Below are 24040 nucleotides of genomic sequence, written 5' to 3'. Positions count from 1 at the left end.
GGTATAACCGTCAGTCTCGTGGTTTGAACACCATCAGGGTTGCTCGATCTACCTCTTAACTCAACCTGCTTTGGAGATGCAACCACCTCCTCTATCCTTTTCTCCAGCCCAGGCTCCCCTCTGTCAGTCTCTCCTTATTCTTTGCTATTAACCACTTCTCCAGATCAATCACCGTCAGATAAAATGGGCAGGCATCAGAGTAGATGCACCAATCCAAAATCAGACAAATATCCCTTACATCCACACACTCTGAGGATGCTGTGCAGCATGTCTGAGTAATGGCTATCTGTACTGGAAGACAGCTATAACAGTGCCCTTTTCATGGGTGAGAGTTCTATGACATATCTCTCATACACACACACACAAACACACACACACACATGATATATATCTGCTTCCTTTCTGTGTTAAAATACAAATAGCACAGTATGCCAGTGTTGTGTTTGGATTTTCTCATGTCCATTGGGGGCTTTCTTTGTGCATACTTATTGATAGATTTCTTTGTTATAATTTCCTAATTGTCAATGCTGAAGCATTCTCAAAACTAATCAGTCAGGTATGGCATGCTCACCTGCCATCTTAGCACTCTTTAGAAGGCAGAAATAAGGAAACTGTCTCAAGAGCATGGTCAGTCTGGTCCACACAGTGAATTGCAGGTTAGTAACGGCTACTTGGTAAGACCTTGTCACAGAAATCAAAAGGTCTTTCTTCGTTTCTAGTCATGTCATTCTGCATAGCATACTTGCATAAAAATAAATACCATCCCTAATGCTGATTTATAATATTCAATTGACTAATACAGTTAAATATATCCTTAATTACTTGAATTGCAATAAAATGGCTATCTGATTTACACTAAAAATAAGATTTAATCAGTATTTTTTAACATAGATAAGTTTTCAAATACTATAATTCTTTTAAGCAGACTTAAAAGTCAATAATATTTCTAAACACTTAAACAACTTTAGTAAATCTAATTAATCAAAAATTGAATTTTTAAGTCAATTCTTATATACTTTTTTTTTTTTTTTTTTTTTTTTTTTTTTTTTTTATTCTTTTTTAATTAAAATTTCCACCTGCTCCCCGTTTCCCATTTCCCTCCCCTCCTCCCAAATATTGCCCCCTCCCCCCACTCCCCTCCCCCTATCCCCACTCCTCTTCTCCTCCCCCCACACCATTCCCCCTCCCTCTCGATACTGAAGAGCAGTCCAAATTCTCTGCCCTGCGGGAAGACGAAGGTCTTCTATCTACGTCCAGGAAGGTGAGCTTCTAAACAGGCTAAGCTCCCACAAAGCCAGTTCATGTATTAGGATTGAAACCTAGTGCCATTGTCCTTGGCTTCTCATCAGTCTTCATTGACCGCCATGCTCAGAGAGTCCGGAATCAACCCATGCTTATTCAGTCCCAGACCAGCTGGCCTTGGTGGGCTCCTAATAAATCAGTTCCACTGTCACAGTGGGTGGGTGCATCCCTCGTGGTCCTGATTTTTTGCTCTTGTTCTCCCTCCTTCTGCTCCTCATTTGGACCTTAAGAGCTCAGACCGTTGCTCCAAATTGAGAATCTGTCTCTACCTCGATCCATCGCCAGATGAAGGTTCTAAGTATTGAAAACAGCTTGGTATTGGTATAAAAACAGAGAAGTTGATCAATGGAACCGAGTAGAAGACCCTGATTTCAACCCACAAACTTATGAACACCTAATTTTTGATAAAGGAGCTAAAAGTATTCAATGGAAAAAAGAGAGCATCTTCAACAAATGGTGCTGGCAGAACTGGTTGTCAACGTGTAGAAGAATGAAAATAGATCCATATCTATCACCATGCACAAAACTCAAGTCCAAATGGATTAAAGACCTCAATATTAGTCTTATATACTTTTTAAAAACTGTGAAATGAAAAACACAGTACTCAGGAGAGCAGACTACAGACCAAGGATCATGACTAATCAATACTATATAAAATTATATATATGTATGTATGTATTTGGGTCTTCTTTCTATCTGTTGTTTCATTGGTTAATTAAATAAAGAAAACTACTTGGCCTGATAGGTCAGAACATAGGTAGGTGGGGAAGACAAAAGAGAATGCTGGGAAGAAGGGAAGTGAGGCAGACGCCACGATTCTTCATCCCGAGACGGATGTAAGCTAGAATCTTTTCCGGTAAGCCACCACCTCGTGGTGCTACACACATTAATAAATATGGGTTAAAGCAAGATATGAGAGCTAGCCAAGAAGAAGCTAGATATAATGGGTCAGGCAGTGTTTAAATGAATACAGTTTGTGTGTTGTTATTTCCGGGGCTAAGCTAGCCATGCGGGAGCCAGGTGGGACGAAAAGCAGGCCTGCTCGCCTCTTCACTACTGGGTGGTGCCCAATGTGGTAAGGTGCTGGCCCTCATCTTCTCACCTAGGTCATATCTCCTTTTCTGTTGGTTTATCCCCAATACTTCAGCAGATTCTCAACATCTGCTTTCCTTCCTCTTAGCCTCAGGTCAGACACTCCTCTTTCCTGTAAAGTATTGGGTCTTTCCAGGACCAAAACTTCCCAGGGCAATGGGAATAAGCCATTCTGGAGCCTTCAGGGCCAGCCTGCATATAAAATCTACAGAACAGAATCAAGATAGTGAGTGAAGGGGCCAGAAGTCAGGTCACAGGAGGTCTAAAGCCTTCCTTGATGCTGCCTGTCTTCTGTAGAATGCTCTTAGAATTTTCTTCTGTTTATGATTAAGGCCTTCTCCTCACTTACCACACCTCCCACCACAGTCAGGCCCTGTTCTGTGGTTCCACCAGCCTCAAATAGTCCCCGGAAAGGACACAGTTCTAAGAAGAATCTCCTAGAAGTGGGCACAAAAGTGTGCTTTCTTTTTGACTCCTTAGCCTTATAAGTGCTTCTTCAGATCTGTGATGTCTTGTGTGTCTTTCCTGTATGAAAATGATAATTATAATAATCCCAGTGAAGTCAGGAACTGTGTGCATGTTTTCAGAATTCCATGTCTCCAGTCTAGCACAATGTCTGGCACATGGAATGTGATTAATAAATTACTTCGGAGTGAACGAACAGCCTAAAAGTGAGTGAGCACAGACTACATGATTAGGCATTGAACTTAAGTGCTGCTCAGGGATGAGAAACCTGCTTTAGAATTGCCATTGCAGACGGATGTCCACCCTGAGGCACACAGAGACACAAAATGAGCGCAAGATGATGTTTTTATGTGTGTACAGTGTAGATTTTAGGGCAGTTGATGGCTGAGACAGGGAGGGACAGTACTGAGGAAATTCGTAAGCTAAAGGGATGGACTTGATCCCTTCACCTGCAAAATGAAGCATTCAAACAGATTATTTGCTGTAAGTGTAGGAATCATTACAGTTATTAAAAACCAGCCCTAGAACATGAGATTCACCCCTAGCTTTTTCCATTAGGTATGACAACGACATATGAAGTCTAGGTGGGGAAAATACAAGTCAGTGTTTTCCTGTTTCTGGAGTGCATTAGGGGGTGAGTGGTACTGTTTTTTATGAATAACCTTGCCAGTAGATACAGCGAGTGTTTACCTGTAACGGCCGAGCATCTCAAGCTTTGTGTTGCTCAGTTCTTCAGCACCCAAGATGCTGAATAATTGTTTTAAAAATCAACCTGCAAAATTCCTTGATTAAATAAATGATACATCAATTTTTATTAGATAAAAACAAATAATCTACATAAATATAGTCACTTATTTGTTGCATAGGAGTGATCCCATCCTCTCCAGACAACAACACACAAGATAAGGAGTGCTTCTGGTTGTCCTATGACCATGCGAGTCTCCATCTGGTTCTGTCATAGCACATACTGAGAGAAACAAACTTCTTCAGTTCACAAAGACTCAAATGAAAAACTGTCAACTTCAGATAAAATATGTCAGGCCTTTCTGGAATCTCTTCTAATAATTGAACCAACTGTTATTCTTCAACACATGGGTCACTTTCTTTGCATTTGGGTCAAACTCCAACTGTGAAGATCCACTGAAGAAATAGAAAAATCCTGCATGTAAAGACAAGAGAAAATGTGAGCTACTTTCTTCTAAGTAGAAACTTGGAAAGATAAAAAGCTCAGTAAGAGGTACGTGAAAAACAGAAAGAATCAGGGATGTGACTCAGTGGTATGACACTTGCCTAGAGTGTCCAAAGTTGTGTGTCCAAATTCTTGCCTAAGAGTATCCAAAGTTGTGTGTTCAAATCCTTGCCTGGAGTGTCCAAAGTTGTATGTCCAAATCCTTGCGTATAGTGACCAAAATCATATGTTCAAACACTTGTTTAGAGTGTTTTAAGCCATGTGTTCAAACCCTTGCCTAGAATGTCCAAATCATACATTCAAACCATTGCCTAGAGCATTCTAAGTCCTGGGTTTAAACCCTTGCTCATCAGAGAAAACAGCAACAAAACAACACAGAGTATCTCTGTAGTTTTAGTCTGTGTCAGGGAAAATGTCAAGCATTAATAAAGCTACTGTTTTTAAAAACTTGATTGGGCAAGAGCTCTATGACGTAAGCCTATCTAATTCCATCTTCTGATAAACCGTTGAAGTTTAGGCAGATGTTAATATTTTCTTAAGTGTACTTGCCAGGGAGGGAAGGAGACAGCACTGAGTCTGTGTTATAATCAGAAAAAATAAAAACTAAAAACATCCCTGCTTGTTTGAAACTAAGCTTTATTTCCTTTGCTCCAAGTCCTCTCTCTCTAGTCATCATCTTCCAGCCCTAGGGCTGTTTCTGGCCCTAGGGAGCCCATGACTGAAGCTCCACCTGTTGGAAGATGTGCCCATGATTCTAGGTCCCCAGCTCAGTTGTCAATGCCCCTGTGTGGGTTTCTGACCCACACAGTTGTCAATGGCCCTGTGTGGGTTTCTGATACCGCCCTATTGTCAATGCCTCTGTTCTTACCCAGAGAGGGAGAGTGAGGAAAAGTGTGAGGCGGAAGCGTTTTCTCTAGGGCAGAAGCAATTCTCAAGCGGTCTCTTCCCAAAGCCACATCCCCAGCATCTCACCTCCAGTATTGGTCGTCCACAAAGAAGTAGGTCTTCGTCTCCTTAGCACTCACAGCGGCATCAATCTTCCTGACAGTGGGAGGGAAGCCGAGTGTGTGGATGCTTTTAGAGTAACCTGCTTGCTCCTTGTGCCCTCGGACTTCCCAGAACTGAGTTCCTGTACAAAAATGAAAGAATGACAGAATCAGTAGTGTTAAAAGTCCAGAAATCATGCTTTGCAATTTTGGAAATACATTCTTCACACCATGTCTTTTCATGCTGAATAAATTTAGGCCTGCATTGAATCTATAGATTGCTTTTGGTAGAATTGCCATTTTTACTATGTTGATCCTCCCAATCCAAGAGCAAGGGAGATCCTTCCATTTCTGGTGTCCTCTTCAATTTCTTTCTTCAAAGACTTAAATTTCCTGTCACATAGATCTTTCACTTCCTTGTTCATAGTTACCCCAAGATATTTTATGCTATTTATGCCTGGGGTGAAAGGTGATGCTTCTCTGATTTCCATCGCTACTTCCTTATCCTTAGTGTATAGGAAGGCAACTGATTTTTTGGAGTTGATCTTGTATCCTGCCACATTACTAAAGGTGTTTATCAGCTGTAGAAATTCTTTGGTAGAATTTTTGGGGTCGCTTATGTATACTATCATATCATCTGCAAATAACGAAAGCTTAACTTCTTCCTTTCTAATACTAATCCTCTTGATCTCCTTATGTTGTCTTATTGCTATTCCGCTAGAACTTCAAGCACTATATTGAAGAGGTATGGAGAGAGTGGACAGCCTTGTCGCATTCCTGATTTTAGTGGGATGGCTTTGAGTTTTTCTCTGTTTAATTTAAAGTTAGCTGTTGGCTTGCTGTAAATAGCTTTTATTATGTTTAAGTATGACCCTTGTATCCCTAATCTCTCCAAGACCTCTATCATAAAGGGGTGTTGAATTTTGTAGAATGCTTTTTCAGCATCTAATGAAATGATCATATGGTTTTTTTCTTCAGTATATTTATATGGTGGATTACATTGATAGATTTGCATATGTTGAACCAGCCCTGCATCTCTGGGATGAAGCCTACTTGATCATAATGGATAATTTTTCTAATGTGTTCTTGGATTCGGTTTGCCAGTATTTTATTGAGAATTTTTGCATCAATGTTCATGAGGATATAGGCCTGTAATTCTCTTTCTTGGTTGGGTCTTTGTGTGGTTTTGGTATCAGGGTAACTGTAGCTTCATAAAAGGAGTTTGGCAATGACTCTTCTGTTTCTATATTGTGAAATACATTAAGGAGTATAGGTATTAGCTCTTCTTGGAAGTTCTGGTAGAATTCTGCATTGAAACTATCTGGTCCTGGGCTTTTTTTGGAAGGGAGATTTTTGATAACAGTTTCTCATTCTTCACGACTAACAGGTCTATTTAGATCGTTCACCTGTTTTTGGTTTAGCTTTGGTATTTGGTACTTATTAAAAAAAATCTCCATTTCTTTTGCATTTTCCAGTTTTGTGGCATACAGGCTCTTGTAGTAAGATCTAATGATTCTCTGAATTTCCTCTGTGTCTGTGGTTATGTCCCCCTTTTCATTTCTGATCTTATTTATTTGCGTGTTCTCTCTCTGTCGTTTAATTAGTTTGGATAGGGGTTTGTCAATCTTGTTGATTTTTTCCAAGAACCAACTTTTTGTTTCATTGATTCTTTGGACTGTTTTCTGTGTTTCTATTTTGTTGATTTCAGCCCTCAGTTTGATTATTTCCAGTCATCTACTTCTCCTGGGCGCGTCTGCTTCTTTTTTTTTTTTCTAGAGCTCTCAGGTGTGCTGTTAAGACCTCAATGTATGCTTTCTCCGTTTTCTTTAAATGGGCATTTAGTGCTATGAACTTTCCTCTTGGCATTGCTTTCATCGTGTGCCATAGGTTTGAGTATGTTGTCTCTTTGTTTTCACTAAAATCACAGAAGACTTTAATTTCTTTCTTAATTTCTTCCTTGACCCAGGTGTGGTTCAGTAGTTGACTGTTCAGTTTCCATGAGTTTGTCGACTTTCTGGGGGTAGCATTATTGTTGCCTTCTAACTTTAATCCGTGGTGATCAGATAAGACACAGGTGGACACTGATATTTTTTTGTATCTGTGGAGGTTTCCTTTGTTTCCGAGTATGTGGTCAGTTTTCGAGATGGTTCCATGAGCTGCAGAGAAGAAGGTGTATTCTTTCCTATTTGGGTGGAGTGTTCTATAGATGTCTGTTAAGTCCATTTGCTTCAGTACCTCCAACAATTCTCTTAATTCTCTATTAGGTTTCAGTCTGATTGACCTGTGCATTTTTGAGAGAGGTGTGTTGAAGTCTCCTACTACTAGTGTGTGTGATTTGATGTCTGCTTGAGTTTTAGTAATATTTCTTTTACATAAGTGGGTGCTTTTATATTAGGGGTGTAAATATTCAGGATTGAGACTTCATCCTGCTGAATTGTTCCTGTTATGAGTATAAAGTGTCCATCTCGATCTCTTCTGATTGATTTTAGTTTGAAGTTAGTTTTGTTAGAAATTAGTATGGCCACACCTGCTTTTTTCTTAGGACCATTTGCTTGAAACACCTTTTCCCAACCCTTTACTCTGAGTAGATGCCTGTCTTTGTGGTTGAGATGTGTTTCTTGCAAACAGCAGAATTTTGGATCCTGTTTTCGTATGCAATCTCTTAACCTGTGCCTTTTTATAGGTGAATTGAGACCATTAATATTAAGTGATATTAATGACCAGTGGTTGTTTACTCCAGTTATTCTTATTGCTTTTGGTAGTAGACTTTGTGAATCTCCCTTCTTTGAGTCGTGCTGGTGAAGGGTCGCTGGATGCCTGAGTTATTGTAGGCAGTGTTGGCTATGTTGGATTCCTTGGGTTGTGATTTTTCTTCTATTACTTTCTGTAGGGCTGGATTTGTGGCTACGTATTGTTTAAATTTGTTCTTATCCTGGAATGTCTTGTTTTCTCCATTGATAGTGAACGATAGCTTGGCTGGGTATAGTAGTTTGGGCTTGCATCCATAGTCTCTTAAATTCTGCAGTACCTCTATCCAGGACCTTCTGGCTTTCATGGTTTCCATAGAGAAGTCAGGTGTAAGTCTGATCGGTTTACCTTTTTAAGTTACTTGGCCTTTTTCCTTTGCAGCTTTAATATTCTTTCCTTAATCTGTATATTTTGTGTTTTGATTATTATATGGCAAGGAGATTTTTTTTTGATTCAGTCTGTTTGGTGTTCTGTATGCTTCTTGAATATTCAAAGGAATATCTTTCTTTATGTTGGGAAAGTTTTCTTCCATAATTTTGTTAATAATATTTTCTGGACCTTTGAGCTGTGACTCTTCTCCTTCTTCTATCCCTATTATTCTTAGGTTTGGTCTTTTTATTGTGTCCCATATTTCCTGAATGTTCTGTGATGAGAATTTTTTGGTTTTGCTGTTCTTTGATCAGTGTGTTTATTTTCTCTATTTTGCCTTCAGAATCTGAGGTTCTTTCTTCTATCTGTTGTATTCTATTGATTATGCTTCTTTCTGTAGTCTCTGCTCACTGACCTAGATTTTCCATATCTAGCCGGTCCACAGTTTGTGTTTTCTTCCTTGCTTCTATTTCAATTTTCAATTCTTGAACTGTTTCCATTACCTGTTTGATATTTTTTTCTTGGTTTCCCAGGGTATCATTTATGTATTTACTCATTTCTTAAAACTTTTTATTATACTTCTCATCCACTTCTATTAGGGCATTTTTTACATGTTGTTTAAGGGACTCTATTGCTTTCATATGGTTGATTTTTTCCTCTTCTTCTGTGTTAGGGTGTTCAAATCCAGTGTTGTAAGATTGGTGTTTTCATGTTGTATTTCAGATTGTTGGGTGAATTCTTGCATTGGCGTCTGCCCATCTCCTCCTATCGATGTTATCTAATGGGTTTGATTTAATTGTAGTGGGGCCATCTGCTCTCAGTGTGAACTTCACTATTTCATGCGTGAACTATCCCGCATCCGCCGGGTGTGCTCACTGGTGTCTCCACCGCCTGGCCTGCCCCTTTCCCGTCTTCTAAAACACAAATAATTAAGGTTTACAATGGAATTTCCAGTCCTTTCTCTTCACCTAACATTACCCATTAAAAGTATTTTCATTTCCTCCTTTGGCCAACCTGACGGCTCTTCAAACAGAGAAAGTCTGTAGTAGCTGTTAAGCCCAAATTAGCTCTTTTAAAAGAAATATTTACTTGTATTTATATGTATACACCACATGTGTTCAGATGCCCTCAAAGCTGGAAGTGGAAGTCAGATTCCCTGGAGTGGAGTTAGAGGGGGTGTGGGCTGCTGTCTAGGGACTGAGCAGGTTCTCGGGAGGAGCAGCAAGTCCTCTTGCCTGCAGGGTCCTATCTCCTGCCCCACAAGTCTTAATACAGAGGTCAGAGGGTGCCAAATGTCTAAAGTACATTTTTCTGCCAGTGAATGGAAAATAATGCTGCCGTATCTGAAGTATGAAATTTCAAATTAGTGGAAGAAACAAGTAAATATAGGAGTGACTTTTTTAGTAACGTCTACCTCCCTACCAGAGGGCGCCATGGCAACCGAGACTGAAGCACATCTTGGGTGAGGGGTGCTTGCCTGGGCCAACTTGTCAATTGTGACTTAGCATAGGTGCTGCACAGAGAATATACCAATCTGAAAATCAGGAGCAGAGTAGCTGGCTACTAGCAGATGGGACAAAGTCAGCTACACTCGAGCAAGTACATAGCATACCACATGATCCCTTTTCCTGTGAAATGAGATTTTTGGTGGACTACGTGCTGGAGAAGCCCTATTACATTTTGTTCTTGTGTCTTTCACAGAAAGAACTTGTTGGCTGGGCAGATGCCCTGTGCTCCTTTGAGTCATGCCTTTGTTAGAGTTGGCACACCCTGCTATGGTTCCTGTGTGCCCAAGAGCTACGGCTGTGACTAGTTGACTAACCGTGCAAGGACGTGACTTCCAGGACTGATTTGGATGGATAAACTTACTCTAAGTCACCACACCTGGAGGAGATAATGGCTTGGGGCTATGGAGTCCTCTTTGTTATTAAGTACACTATTATCTATCAAATTTACTGTATAATTTTTACAGTAAAGCAAGAAGGCATATGCCGTTAATTAGGAAAGGTCCAATCCCTAGAACAGAGCTTCTATATATGAGATTTTAAGTATGTGCTATTTTTAATTGGCATAACAACCGAAGAAGATTGAGATTAGAATCATAAAAATGAAGGAACTAATTCAAGGACGGTTAGCTAGCCACAATTTACATGTTGATCAAAAGAGTAACGTGGGGGTTACAAACTTCAGTTGCAATGTAAAAATAGAAGATGGTTGTGGTTGTAATTCCAGCACAGGGAGAGGTGGGGAATCTCTGGGCTTCAATGGCCATCATGCTCAGAGGGTCCAGTGAGTTCCGGGCCATTGAGAGATGCTGTCTCAAGAAAGAAAGGGGGTGGGGAAAAAAGAAAGTTGGATGCCACATAAGGAATAAAAGCTGAGGTTTCTCTCTGTGGTGGTTTGAATAGGGATGGCCACCGTAGCCCAGTGTGTGAGTGCTTGACCCATAGGGAGCGCCACTTTTAAGAGCATGGCTTTGTAGGAGGAGGTGTCTCACTGTGGAGCCAGGCTCTGAGGTCTTATAAGCTCAAGCCTGACCAATGTGACAGAGTCTCCTCTGCTGCCTACAGATTAAGATGCCGGATTCTCAGCTCCTTCACCAGCACCATCTGCCTGCACGCTGCCATGTCCTGCCAGGATTATAATGGACTAAATTTCTGAAGGTGGAAGCCAGCCCCAATTAAAGGTTTTCCTTTTGTGGTGACCCCACAGTATTATGCAGGAAATGGGCAGCATATTGGGCTAATTCATGGGAAGTGTATATGTCTATGTCCACGTCCGCATGGAGTAACATGCTTTCACAGAGCTAAGGGAAAACATCTGTCCTTTCGATAAGTCACCGTCAGTTCTGTAGAAATCTTGAAATCACGGCATTTTTCTCTTCTATAGTATCCCAGCAGTGTATAAACCTGACTTTCACTGTTCAGCAACCGGATACCTCCCCATAACAGGAAGCCCTACATTCACTCACTGATAAGAAAGGAGCCCGAAAGGGAGGTGGTTGTCTGCTCTAACAGCTGACCCAGGAAGGTGTAATCTACTGGTCCTCTGCTTTGACTTAGCAGACTACTAATATTCTGTTTTATCCTTCACCTTGTTTTCAACTAACATAGTGTCATAGCCCAGGAAATTAGTTGTTTATATGGGAAAGAGGCCTGAGTCATTAAAACTAGCTTCAAAGAGAAAAATTCTCACTTGGGCACCCTGCTGGAGTCAAAAGCAAGAACCCCAGAAGAGATTCCTTTTAACTCAACCAGCTAGATACTAATACAAATCAAGCCCACAGGCTAGCACAGCTGCCAAGGCTGTGTTCCCAGCCACAGGGGAACTTCAGTCACACCCACTCTGAGATGCAAGGTAGCAGATCCACACTGTGACTCTGTGAAAATGCATGCTTGCTACCGTTGTTACCGCCTGTGGGACTGCTAGCTTGCCTGTGTGCCTGTACAGACTGAGAGCTTTGTGGAGATCACCCCTTTCTTACCCTTATGCTTTGCCCTAAATCTTATACCTTATGCCCCATGTTTCAAGGAATAAAGCACATGTAGCGGTAATGTAGATGAGTTGATTTATTTCATTTTACCCTTAGATCCAATGAGCCAGTTTTCGTCTGCCCTAGTGAACCTTTCTGGACCCTGAGAGGTTTAATGAGCTTAACCCCGAAGTAAGCCTTGATATCCTGTATAAGAGCTGAAGTGGTCAAGGTTCTCTTCTCAACAACAGAACACTGAAGAGGACACTGTCTGCACCCACACTCACACATATCTTATAGTCTTAGGGAAAAGGGCCCAGTGGGATTTCCTAAGGACAGAGTCTAGTGCAGAGTGCTTCATGTCCATGCAGTCAGTTCCGCGATGCCCCAGTCTCCCTGTGGCGGCTGACTCCACACTGTGAGACGGGAAGTTTTGATCTTACTATCACATACTATTGTGTGCACAATGTGAGGTGCCAGGCAAGCAGCACCCTGGAAAAGTTCCTGGGTTCCTTTCTGGAATACCAAGTCCCAAGTTATAGGTACCCATTTCAGTAACTTCTTTCTTATCCAGCCTTGTAGCCCTGCCACCCATCATAGCCCAGTCTTTAAGACCTGCTCTGAGCCCTCTGCCTTCGTGCTTGATGATAAATAATATGGACTAGGACATGATTATGAAGTGTATCCTGCTAGAGATTCATTCTCCAAATGAATGGAGAAATTTGAAAAATTTGGATAGACTAACTTCTCATGAATATTTTTTGTATTGTTTGTGTTGGTCAAAAGTGAGACCCCAGTCCCCTGACACCCCTATATCCAAGAAGTCTGGGATGTTTGGGTGAAAGCATCACCGAAGTCCCTGGCACCCATCCTTGGAGCGCCAATGGAGCAGGAATGGAGCAAGAAGCTCTGTTTCAAGCCCCTTGGTCCGGACTCCACCTCCAGAAAAGCCTGTCAAGCAGCGGCACCTCCCCAGGGAGGGTCAGAACCACTCCCTCAGGCTATTGAGTCTGCTGCCCAGAAAAGAAACACGTGGTCTCCGGGTTTTCCGTGTTCTCTGGTTCTCTTTCCCTCACTGTGCTTTCCCGGACCACCTGGGATGCTGCATTAAACGTGGGCATCTTTTATTCGTTTTAATTTGGTCCGATTGGAATTATTTGCATCAATGGAGAGGCTGGTCTTAAGAAATCCTCCTAACAGCTTGTTTTCCACTTCAAATTGGAAAGAAATACCATTTCTAAGTGAGGCTTTGCTGTCAGCTATAGCAGCATAATGAAATAGAAAGCATCGTAAATAAATGATAAAGCGTTAGATACAGAAGTGGCTTCAGTCTAAGTATCAAATCTTTATTTTGCACATGAACCATCTTTTGGCTGGGCATGTTGGGCTTGCCTGTATCCCAGCATTTGGGAGCCAGCAGTAGAAGAGGTGTGAAGAAGAGGTCCCACCCCAGCCTGGGCTGTCAACACTGTTTTAAAAACCAAGCTCCCAAGGTTATAATGAGGAGCAGAAGGAGAGAGAACATGAACAAGGAAGTCAGGACCATGAGGGGTGCACCCAACCACTGAGACAGTGGGGCCGATCTATTGGGAGCTCACCAAGGTCAGCTGGACTGCTACTGAAAAAACATGGGATAAAACCGGACTCTCGGAATGTGGCGGACAATGAGAGCTGACGAGAGGCCAAGGAGAATGGCACAGGAACTTTCAACTGGCGATGGATCGAGAGAGAGACAGAGACCCAAATTGGAGCAATGGTCTGAGCTCTTAAGGTCCAAATGAGGAGCAGAAGGAGGGAGAACATGACCAAGGAAATCAGGACCACGAGGGGTGCACCCACCCACTGTGACAGTGAAACTGATCTATTGGGAGCTCTTCAAGGCCAGCTGGACTGGGACTGAATAAGCATGGGTTGAAACTGGACTCTCTGAACATGGCGGACAATGAAGGCTGATGAGAAGCCAAGGACAATGGCACTAGGTTTCGATCCTAATACATGAACTGGCTTTGTGGGAGCTTAGCCTGTTTTGATGCTCACCTTCCTGGGCCTGGATGGAAGTGGGAGGACCTTGGTCTTCCTGTAGGGCAGGGAATTTGGACTGCTCTTCAGTATCGAGAGGGAGGGGGAATGGACTGGGGGGAGGAGAAGAGGAGTGGGGATGGGGGAGGGGAGTGGGGGGAGGGGGCAATGTGTGGGAGGAGGGGAGGGAAATTGGAAACGGGGAGCAGTTGGAAATTTTAATTAAAAAGAATAAAAAAAATGGTCAAAAAAAAAAAAAAACAATGAAAAAAAAAAAAAAAACAAACCCGAAGTATCAGTTGATTTTTCTTGCGTGTTCAAAAGGCATTTTTTTCTCTGGGGAGAGCTTGTCTGCCAACCCTCCACTCTTGAAAGGAGAGACCTAGGATCAATGTCAGAGAGCACAAACGGCCTCCTTCAGTGACTTATCCACCATGAACTTGGCCTTCTTGGGTTGTCAGTTGTGGCACTAAACTGTTTCAATTCATAAATTATTATACTAGAAATTATAAAAATATACAAGATGAAATATAAATACATTTTTACTTAGTAGCTCTGTGTATCAACAATTCAAGGAGGTAAATCAAATATGAAAATACTTGACTCTTCAGAAAACTATCTCCTTTAAAATTATGCGGTATGTATTTTCATTAACTTGGTGACAGGACAGGTTGCCATATTCTTAGCAGTTGAACCAGGTGTTAGAATGACCGATAGCATCAACCACTCTCGTTTGGAGGTTAAATCTGTATTGAGTTGACTGGTGAAAGAAATAAAAATATCCTAAAAATAAAATGAAACATATTCATTATATTATACATGTAGTTTCCAGCTTTTGACTCAATTTTGCATGACTTCAGTATATATAGTTTTTACATTTGTATTTTAATTTTCATTTACATTTTTATGTTTACATTAAATAGCAATGCTGTTACTTTTGGTATTATAACAAATAGAGAAAATATGTCTATACTCTTACCGTTGTTCTGGAAAACACCATCAACTTTATTGCCAACTCCAAAGAAGTCGTCTGCTATTAATTTGGGATAACCTGAATCCATGGTCTTACTATATTCATCATACCTGATCAGAAAGTAGTTAGAAGTATTAGGACCTTTGAAAACACATGCAGATTGCTTAAAATATTTGTGGAAAACACACCAGCATGAATTGCATACAAATTTTTAATTCTTGAGATTAGAAGAGAGCGAATTGGGTGTGGGAAGAAAAGCTGAATGCTGGGTATGTCAAAATATGCATAAGGTCTTCTGAAATCCAATGAACTACACAGATGCTCTCCCTAAGGTAAAATGCTATGTGAATAGTTAAGTTTGGGTCAACGTAGCTTGAGAAGTTGGATGCCCTTACTGTCCTATCTTTCCCAGCACAGAAGAGCGCCACAGGCTCACTGGATTCCCTGTATAAGCAGCACCATGTGATACCAGGCTATGGTTGTTCAGTGGCTATGTCATTCACAAAAAGGCAGTTAACCAAGTCCATATGAAACTCATTTTAAGATCTTTCTATGTACAGACAACTGGCACCCTAAAATTATTTGGATTTCAGTCTTTACCTCCAGTACTTGTCATCAACAAAGAAGTATGTTTTTCCAGTCTCTTCCTCACAGACAGCAGCATCAATGTGTGTCACACTGCTAGGGAAGCCAAAGTAGCTGTAGATGTCCGTGGGGAATCCTTCCTGTACACTCCGCTCACGAACAGCCCACACTCTATTGCCTGCCAATCAAGAGCCACGGATGAATCTCTTTGTCTACATTTCCAGAGAAGCTTTACAAGGCAAGAGCAGCATCCTAGCTGCAGACTGCAGCGCTTCAGGGAAGGTGGGGGTGGCTTGTTCTGCCTTAAATGCTGATACTAGGATCCAATTTCAGACCAATTAAATGTGTTTGCCTTTATTTGTTTGATTGATTGATTGTTGTGTTTTTGAGACAGAGTCTCACCTTGTAACCTATTCTGATCTAGAATTCACTATGTAACCAGGTTTGACCTCCAATTTGCAGCAATCCCCCTGCCTTAACCTTTCAGATGCTGGAATTAAAGGCAGGAGCCACCAAACCTAGTTTGTATGAGGTTTTTTTTCTATCTACGCCATTGTATTCTGTAAAAAGCTTTGAGAATTATCTTCCCCCTCCCCCTATTGCAGTTGAAACTCCTTTCCAAAGCTCAGACAACTAGAGGTTCTAGGCTACCTCAGTGCTGACTAAGTTCCCTGGCATCATAGATGGTAGATATGAAAATTTATGCAGATTCCAGGGTCTGCATCCAGTACCTAAACTATGTGTTATAGGAAACTGATCTGTTTGGAAAGCAAGATCACTCTTGTTGACAAACACACTTATTTTAGCTCACGTGAAAAGCTGCTTTGAAATGCTGTGTATGTAAACTTCTATTGAGTTTTACACACACACACACAAAAAAATGAGACAGGCCGTTGCAGAGTATTGTGCCTGTCTGAACTGCGGTCCCTTCTCTGTTGGGGTGTGTAACTGTATCAAGTATCTCGATGATTGTACTACAGCAAACAGGTTGGTGAAAACATGTGTGTCTGACATGGTCCTTGGTGTAGGAGTTGCTGGATCCTTTGATCTCACTGAATCACACAGACTCGTTGAGGTCCATCTGCAATGACTCTGATTTTCTCATACATTAATCTATGAATGAATTGCCTGGGAAATTTAGTACAATTTAAATCCTCTCAAGGAAGTTTCACAGTGAGACCTGAGACTCTATTTCGTATTTCAAGGTAGGTTGTCATCAGGAAAAGGGTACTGGGACATGCCTGATTTTTCCTAGTAAAGTTCAGAGACTGACAAAAGACGAGAGTCTTGGATGAAAGGCAGAGGAACATGTTGTTACTAGAAGAAATGCAGTCAACAGTGGCTCATCTGTCTACCTGGTGATAACTTTTGTTCTCTCAAGGGAATGGTTCACATTAAAATGGGTCTAGGAAACTGCATACACAAAATTGTTCTGTGTCATCCTTCGTAGAATCGACTCGTGCCTCTTAATTTTATTTCAGAGAACTCACAGCAATATGAAGAAGTTTAAAACACAGTGATTGTTTGCAAATTCTTTAACAATCCAAAAATGTTATATCTCTAATCATTTACTTTTCAATCAAAATGATGCTAAAATATAATATAGCTTTAACTGTGCTGATTGACAGGCTCCGTGAGCTTACATCATGGAGCTTAGATTTTCAGAAGAACATGCAGTGAGTGTAGCCAGGACCCTTTTATCTCACTCCAAAGATAAATAAAAATTTTATTTATAAAACAGAAACAGTCAGAAATATTACCTTTGAAAAAGTAGGCTTCATCTGCCATACTAGCTTCGTAAACAGCATCAAGTTCACCTGGCAGATCTGGCCAGAGTATCCCTATCAAATTGAGCTCCGGTTCCGGAATGGCTCTATTTACACGGATGTAGAACCTGATTTAGAAGACAGAGAGAGCACAGTTGTCAGTGAGTCTCCCAGTAGTCTACACCCCCTTCTCGCTGGAGAACTGCTGTCAGCAAATGTCTACTGTCTTTCCAAGGAAAGGCCAGAATGAAGGTTTCTGTTTGATGTGCTTGTTTCTTCACAGAAACACCCATGCTGAGGCAAATCCTAAAAGTGACAATGGTATATCATCTGGAACCCTATCATGTGAAGACACAAATGGCATATACAAGCTCAATATAAGGAATAAACAGTCATGAAAATCGGACTGGGGATCTAGATCATTAGTACACATTTGGCCCAGCGTGTTTGAGCCTCAGTACTATCAACAAATTTCAGTGAAGATGATGATAAAACAATGTTTTTTAAAAATTACTTTTATTGCTGGTTCTAGTATACTTTAATTTTTATAATAACTGTGATTCACAGCCAATTTGTGTAAGCCTTAAAATGTAATAGTCAGTTTTGGTGTGCCATGAGGAGCTGGCTGTAGCAGGTGACCAATTGCAGCACAGTATCCTGTACTTAGTGACGGTTGTCTTCCTGAATATCTGAGGGTGCATGGGTACTCCCATGAACACCTAAACCTGTGGAAGATTAAATCCTTTATATAGGGTAACTTTTTAAAATACAGTCTATGAGGCCACACCTACAGGCCCCTTCTATGCCACAGCCAATCTCTTCACCGAGCCAGATTTCCCACATTCTAGGCTCTAGCCCAGTGAGTCTCACTGACCTGCTCCCCCTAATCCCACCACAGCCCCAACCTGCCAGATCTAGTCTGGGACCCATGCGCAGCCTCCCAACCTAGTCTGGCCACCCCTGCCTGAAACACAAACTTCTAGGTTTCTGTCATGATCCTGTCTACCTACCCCCTAACCTACAGGCCCCCTAACACTGCATTCAACCTTTCCTCCCAGCCAGATCTACCACATACTCCAGGTCCTTAACAGGAGGAACATCCTGTACATCAGCCCTGTGTCTTCTGAACATTCCTCCCAAACCATTTCCCAACTCTTGGCCCAACCCTCCCACATAACCTCTCTTCTGCCCCAACCTGCTCTGTCTGTATCAGATCTAGAGCTATCAATAGATGTCTACATGCCCAGGTCTTATTGAAAACACACCAACAATAGAAAATCAAAGCTCAAACCATTATCTTCTCTTTAAAACCTATCAGTCCTGTAGAAATGTCTGCCAGTGAGTTTTCCAGATAAGCCCAAAGGCACAGAATTTAAAAGAACAATCATAAACTTAATCAAAGAATAAGAGAACTTTAAAGAAGATATGAAAATGCTCAATAAAATCAAAGATAAAGAGCTTACAGAGAATAAAACACACACATAAAGTTGATGGAAATGACAAAGACAATCCAAAACTCAAGAATGAAATTAAATAAGGTGACAGAAACACTGAAGAAAACTCAAGCTGAAATGAAAATGGAATTGAAAAACCCAGTAACTCAACTAGAAAGTGTAAAGGAAGCCTTACAGTTAGGGTGAAACAAGCAGAAGTCAGGGAATTAGGACTCCAAGATAAAGGAGAGGATCTAGAACAAGTAAAACAAGGAAAGAAGCACACAAGAGATGTGGGATACCATGAAAAACCAACCCTTTTCATTATAGTGTAGACAGAGAGAAGAACCTCGAGTTAGCAGGATAAAGCAGATCTCTAACAAGATCATAGAAGAAACCTTTCTCAAACCAAGGAAAAACATACCTGTGCAGATACAAGCAGCACACAGACCACCAAATAGGCAAGACCAGAAAAAGAAAATCCCCACAGTAATCATAATTAAAAGCTAAGTACGCATATCACTGAGTTGTTTTATGTTGCAACATAAAAGTTGCAAGAGAAAAGGCACAAGTTACAAATAAAGGAAAGCCTTAGATAACAGATTTCTCAATGGAAGCTTTGAAAGCCAGAAGAGCCTGAAGCAATGCATTCCAAATTCTAAAAAATTATGGCAGCTAATCTATATTAATACACATAGCAAAACTATCCACCATAACTGAAGAAGAAAGAAAAACTTTCTACAATATTAAAAACTTAACTATTTTTATCCAACAATCAAAATTTGAAGAAAATACAGGAAACAGTATCTAGGGTTGGAGAGAGACTGTGGACAAATATGAAGCCATAATTATTAAAACACAACAACAACAAAAATTCAACAGCATGGCCACAATTAATATAATCATTTCAATAAAAACTTTAAATATCAGTGATTCCAATTTCCCAATCAAAAGACATGGGTTGATTAAATGGATCAAAGAACAAAAATCCATCTGATTTCTACAAGATAAGCTTCTTAGCTTTAGAGATAAACATCTTCTTTGAATAAAAGGATGGATAAAACACTCCTAAACTGAGTCTAGAAAGCAAAAGAAAACAAAAGATGGCTAAGAAATATCTCTAAAAAGTTTATTTCTTCTAGCAATAAGGAAAATACAAATAAAAATACCTTTATGATTTCATCCTAACCCAGTCAGAATGGCAAAGATTAACCAAACAATATACAAATACTGCATGGGGGCTTGGGAAGAGGGAACCTTCATTTGCTGTTGTTAGGGACAGCTAACTGGTGCAGCCACTGTGGAATCAGTGTGAAGAATTATAAAATGAACAAAAATAAACCCACCACATGACCCAGTTGTATTACTCCTGGGCATAGACCCTAAATACTTGTTCACCACGCTCCTTGCTGTCTTGTTCACAATCGCAAAGAAATGGTAGTAACCTAAATGTCCTTCAACGGATGGGTTGGTAATAAAAGTATAGTATATGTTCAATATGGAATATTATTATTATAAAGAAAAAATGTAACTATGAACCTTGACGATCAGTGGATGGAACCAGAAAAGACCATCCTGAGTGAGGTAACCCTGACGCAAAACCAACAGCACATGCTCTCTCTCATCAGAGGCCCCTAACTCCAAATCTTCAGATGTAATATATACCCTGGAGTAACTGGGAAATCAGGAAAGTAAAAGAGGAGCCATTACCAGGGTAGAAGGGTTGGGAAGCAATAGAGAAAATAGTAGGGTGCAAGTGTTTCGATGAGTAAAATGGAAAGGGGGCAGCTGTATTCAGGAAGGGGGAAAGGAGATAAATACAGAGAAAGAAGGGAGAAAGGCAAAATAACAGTATTCTGTCTGAAAAAGTAATAAGGAATCATACTATTAACTATCTTGCTAAGAAAACCCCCACAATATGCTTGTCTTTACATAAATAAACATACACTATTTAAATAGGATTTTTCCACATGAGCTGACAATGCTCCATCCAAGAGTCAAAGACCACCTAATAAAAAAACACCAGACATGAGAATCCCTCTTTTGAGTTCTTGGTCAAGGTTGTCCCAGAGAATCTCTAAACAGGTTGCCCCCAGAAATGGAAGATAAGTCCCTGTTGCTTAAGACACCATGAACTTCACACAGAGAGCCTACAGGCTCTGAGCTCAAACTCACCTGAAGAACTCTTCCATGAGGACTACCTATTATGGTACCAGAAAGTGCCACACAAATTTCCAAAGGTGAAGGAGTGTGATTTTTCAGAACCTACTGACCCAACCATATAGAACCAGTCATTATTCGTTGTATAAAGAAAATAAGAGAAGCACAATCAATTGTGACCATGTAATTACACACACTGTTAGGCTACCATATGCGGCATATTGGTGACCTGCAATGGTGAATATGGAACCCAGAGCAAAACGAAGACCTTACCTGCCCTTAAAGAATATCACTTCTCCCCGAAATGTAGTTATCGCATCAAAGTTTAGAGCACTATCACACGGTCTGGGGATTGTAGCACCTGTTGGCTGGATGGGATTTGGAGAAGGTCCTAAAGAATATGAGAGACCTGAAGTTACTTTCAAAGGTTCCAGAGCCCACGTGAAGAATGTAGTGCCTTTAACAGCTAATGGCTGCTTCACTTACCGTACAAAGCCTGAATGCGATTAATATCTTCCTGGTTTAGCACAAAGTCGTCAACATACCGTGTATAGTTGGGGAACATTAGTGCCCCTGTATCACTGGAATGAGTGAGTCCAAGGGAGTGGCCCAATTCATGAGCGGTAACATAGAACAAGTTGAAATCTGGAAGGAGAAAGATCCGTTTCTAATTACTAAAAATTATACTATTTTGAGGCATTTAGTAAGGAAATAATCTTTCAGGATGAATATCCATATCTTCTTAGTCCCTTTTTAAAATCCACATATGTTTATACTGCCTTTTCTGGTGGTGGGAGCGTGCCCATTTTAAGTATAAGAAGGCACAGGAGAGTCTACACTCAGGATGAGATCGTTAAGTCCGTGTTAACAATGAGCTAGGCCAAGTTCCTTTGCAGAGGAGCAATGAAACTCTGACAGTTTCTAATTTTCTTAGGGCTGATAAATGCTTAGGGCTAGGAAAATCGAAATACACAAACAACTGTTTTCTCATTTTGTTTTCCAAGTTTAGTAGCAAGTTTGTCAAGTGTATTGCATCTTTCTTGTGAGAACATTCCAGGACCATAAGTAAAACATTGAACATTTGTCTTTCTTTCTTTTTAAAAGAAGGTTGTTTGCTTGTCTGTTGTGCGTGCACATGGGTGCAAGCACAGAGTGTGCAGAGGATGCCTGTGTGGAGGGCAGAGAATGATGAAGAAGATTTGGCTTTCTCCTGCCTACCAAAGAGTTTCAAGAATCAAACAGGTTTTCAGGAGTTGCGTCTCACCAGCCCTCAGAATTTCTTAAGAGAAGTTTTAGAGTGACCTATTTGTCACCAGGGAGATGATATGTGATCAGAAGTCACTCCTGCTCTTGCTTCTGAACGTGATACTAATTCTAAGAGTGGTGATAGATTGCCTACTTCCATGAATGCATTAAATCAACCAGCATTGCCGTGCACTGGAAGAGGCCCAATGAACTGAGCGGAGCAGCTCAGCAGACTCACTTTCACTGGTGTCAGTCCACCTCTCATCAAGATCAAAGTGAACGTCGCCCCCAATCCCTGGGCCTGGATGAAAAGCGTGAGCAAGGCGATAGTAAGGCCCATCGAAAGGTTTGTTGTCACCATGGTCTGCAAGAAACAAAATTTAACAAAAGGCTCATTGATTCTCATATTGGTTAGCTCAGTGCTTTGCTGAGCTGCCAGCAGACTTCCAGTCAGTGTGATGTTATTTTACTCCTCAACCCCATAAAATCAACAATGCTCTTAACAAGCAACTGCCATGCAAAGCAGAGATTATCAAGGGGCAAGCCAAGGTTGAAGAACTTACCTCCACGATAGAAGGCCAGCACAATGTCTCCTTCCTCATCAAAGACCCTGGAGAATGTCAGTGGGGTCACATCACTCCAGACTCTGAAGGCTTTCGCTATGGACTGGTCCACAACTGCTCTTGGCAAAAGTGGTGTGTAGTTTAAAATACTAAGAAAAAAAATAAGATGGTGATACATTGGGTTTTGTTTCCTTCTATTCTAATGGGGGAGTAATGGCCCAGTTTTGATTCTGATATGCGGTCTAGTTACCTGTATGTCAGATGTGTTTTTGTCCAGCGCGGATTGTTGGAAATAATGGCTTCCGGCGTCACATCAGACACCCCACACCTGGGGTTACTCATCACTCTCAGGGTTTCAGGATCTGACTTTCCAGTCACTTTCAACCCAAATATTTGCTGCATTTCCTTCAGCTTTTCAGCCATCAACTCCTTGCCACTCAGGTTTTTAACTTCTGTGTCATTGCCCAAGTTGTAGTAGTTTTCCAGGTATTTCTGATAAAATATAAAATTAATGAACCAGTAGGTCTGGAGAGAGGTCTCAGCAGTTAAGAGCACTTCCTGCAGGGAACCCAGGCTCAGGAAATACTGGCTTCTACTACTGAGGTGGGCAGACACACCGTACATACACTCAATCATACACATAGTTAGAAACACATAAATATTTAAAGTTATTGAAATACTAAATGGAAAGTGGTTCTCCCTTTTTAAAAAAAAATGAAAGCCTGAAGTTTAGACAAACTAGAGAATTACTTTCAAACTTTTGATTCAGCTTTACTGTTAGAACAAGATTTGTAGGGGAGGTTTGCGCTCTTGCAAATCCACCTTTGTAGAGGGAGCTGCCTTTCCTTCCTTGGGTTCCCTCCCCTCCAGCCAGAAAGGAGGTATCTAGCTAGACTTGCTAGATACCTTTTTAAAAGGTTCCATTTCTGGCAAATGGCATTTCTCTTAGAAGGAAATCCATCTTCTAGTATAGCCACCACGCTATACAAGAAAGACACAAAGTCAAAACCATTTACCCAGACAGTCTCCACATCTTGCCGGTGTCCTTCCTGGAACACAGGGAAGGCATAAGAGCTGGTGCCCCAGAGAAGCAACAGCAAAGGGAGGCGAGGCATGATGTCCCTCTTTTCTGGGCAAGATCAGCAGCGGTCCCCTGCCTGCCTGCTCCAGTATCCTACCGAGGAAGCTCCATCTTTATATAGGGACTTCTCGCACATCTAGAAAGCCAGAGGCTGTGTGACTCATGATTCACAACATCCTCTTCATCGGCAGTGGGAAAACAGAGACTGTGACACCTAGCAGATTGTTTGGGCTGGTTTGGTGGATAATCCCAGAATTATATCAAACAGGACATTTGTGAAAGAGATGATCTTCACCAATTAAACAGTTAGTTTCTCCAATTCATGTTCTTATTATTTGAGAAAGGGTCAGGCCTATTAAACACATAGGCAAAGCATACTCAAAGGCTCTGTGTGTGTGTGTGTGTATGTGTTGTATATGGTGTGTGTGTGCTTTGTATATGTGTTATATGTGGTACATGTGTTGTATGTGAGGTGTGTATATATATATGTGTATGTGTGTTGTGTGTATATGCGGTATGTGTGTATAAGTATGTGTTGTGTGTGTGGTGTGTATACGTGTGTGTTTTGTGTGTTGTGTGTTTGTGCTTGTGT

The 24040-nt window shown here is 41.0% G+C and overlaps 1 protein-coding gene across 1 annotated transcript; it reads right to left on the bottom strand.

Annotated features, from left to right (window-relative positions):
* Positions 1-14324: 14324 nt before the first annotated feature.
* Positions 14325-23482, bottom strand: LOC130873440 (interstitial collagenase A-like). Its single transcript, XM_057768278.1, has 10 exons — positions 23384-23482; positions 22618-22859; positions 22368-22516; positions 22043-22168; positions 21046-21204; positions 20833-20950; positions 16961-17094; positions 15216-15378; positions 14622-14725; positions 14325-14425 (listed from the first exon to the last, which is right to left on the bottom strand). The coding sequence occupies exons 1-10, from the start codon at positions 23480-23482 to the stop codon at positions 14325-14327; spliced, it is 1395 nt and encodes a 464-aa protein (XP_057624261.1).
* Positions 23483-24040: the final 558 nt, after the last annotated feature.

This window comes from Chionomys nivalis, chromosome 4 (genome assembly GCF_950005125.1).
Source record: "Chionomys nivalis chromosome 4, mChiNiv1.1, whole genome shotgun sequence".
NCBI lineage: Eukaryota > Metazoa > Chordata > Mammalia > Rodentia > Cricetidae > Chionomys > Chionomys nivalis.
This window is presented reverse-complemented; position numbering and strand designations above follow the sequence as displayed.

What these genes read in the sequence shown, in the direction of transcription:
- LOC130873440 (XM_057768278.1), bottom strand. Translation starts at nt 23,482, where the DNA reads ATGCCTCGCCTCCCTTTGCTGTTGCTTCTCTGGGGCACCAGCTCTTAT. An exon ending in GCTGGCCTTCTATCGTGGAG is followed by an intron (nt 22,169 to 22,367) that starts GTAAGTTCTTCA and finishes TGTTTCTTGCAG; the next exon opens with ACCATGGTGACAACAAACCT. An exon ending in TGGTGTTTTCCAGAACAACG is followed by an intron (nt 14,426 to 14,621) that starts GTAAGAGTATAG and finishes TTTTATTTTTAG; the next exon opens with GATATTTTTATTTCTTTCAC.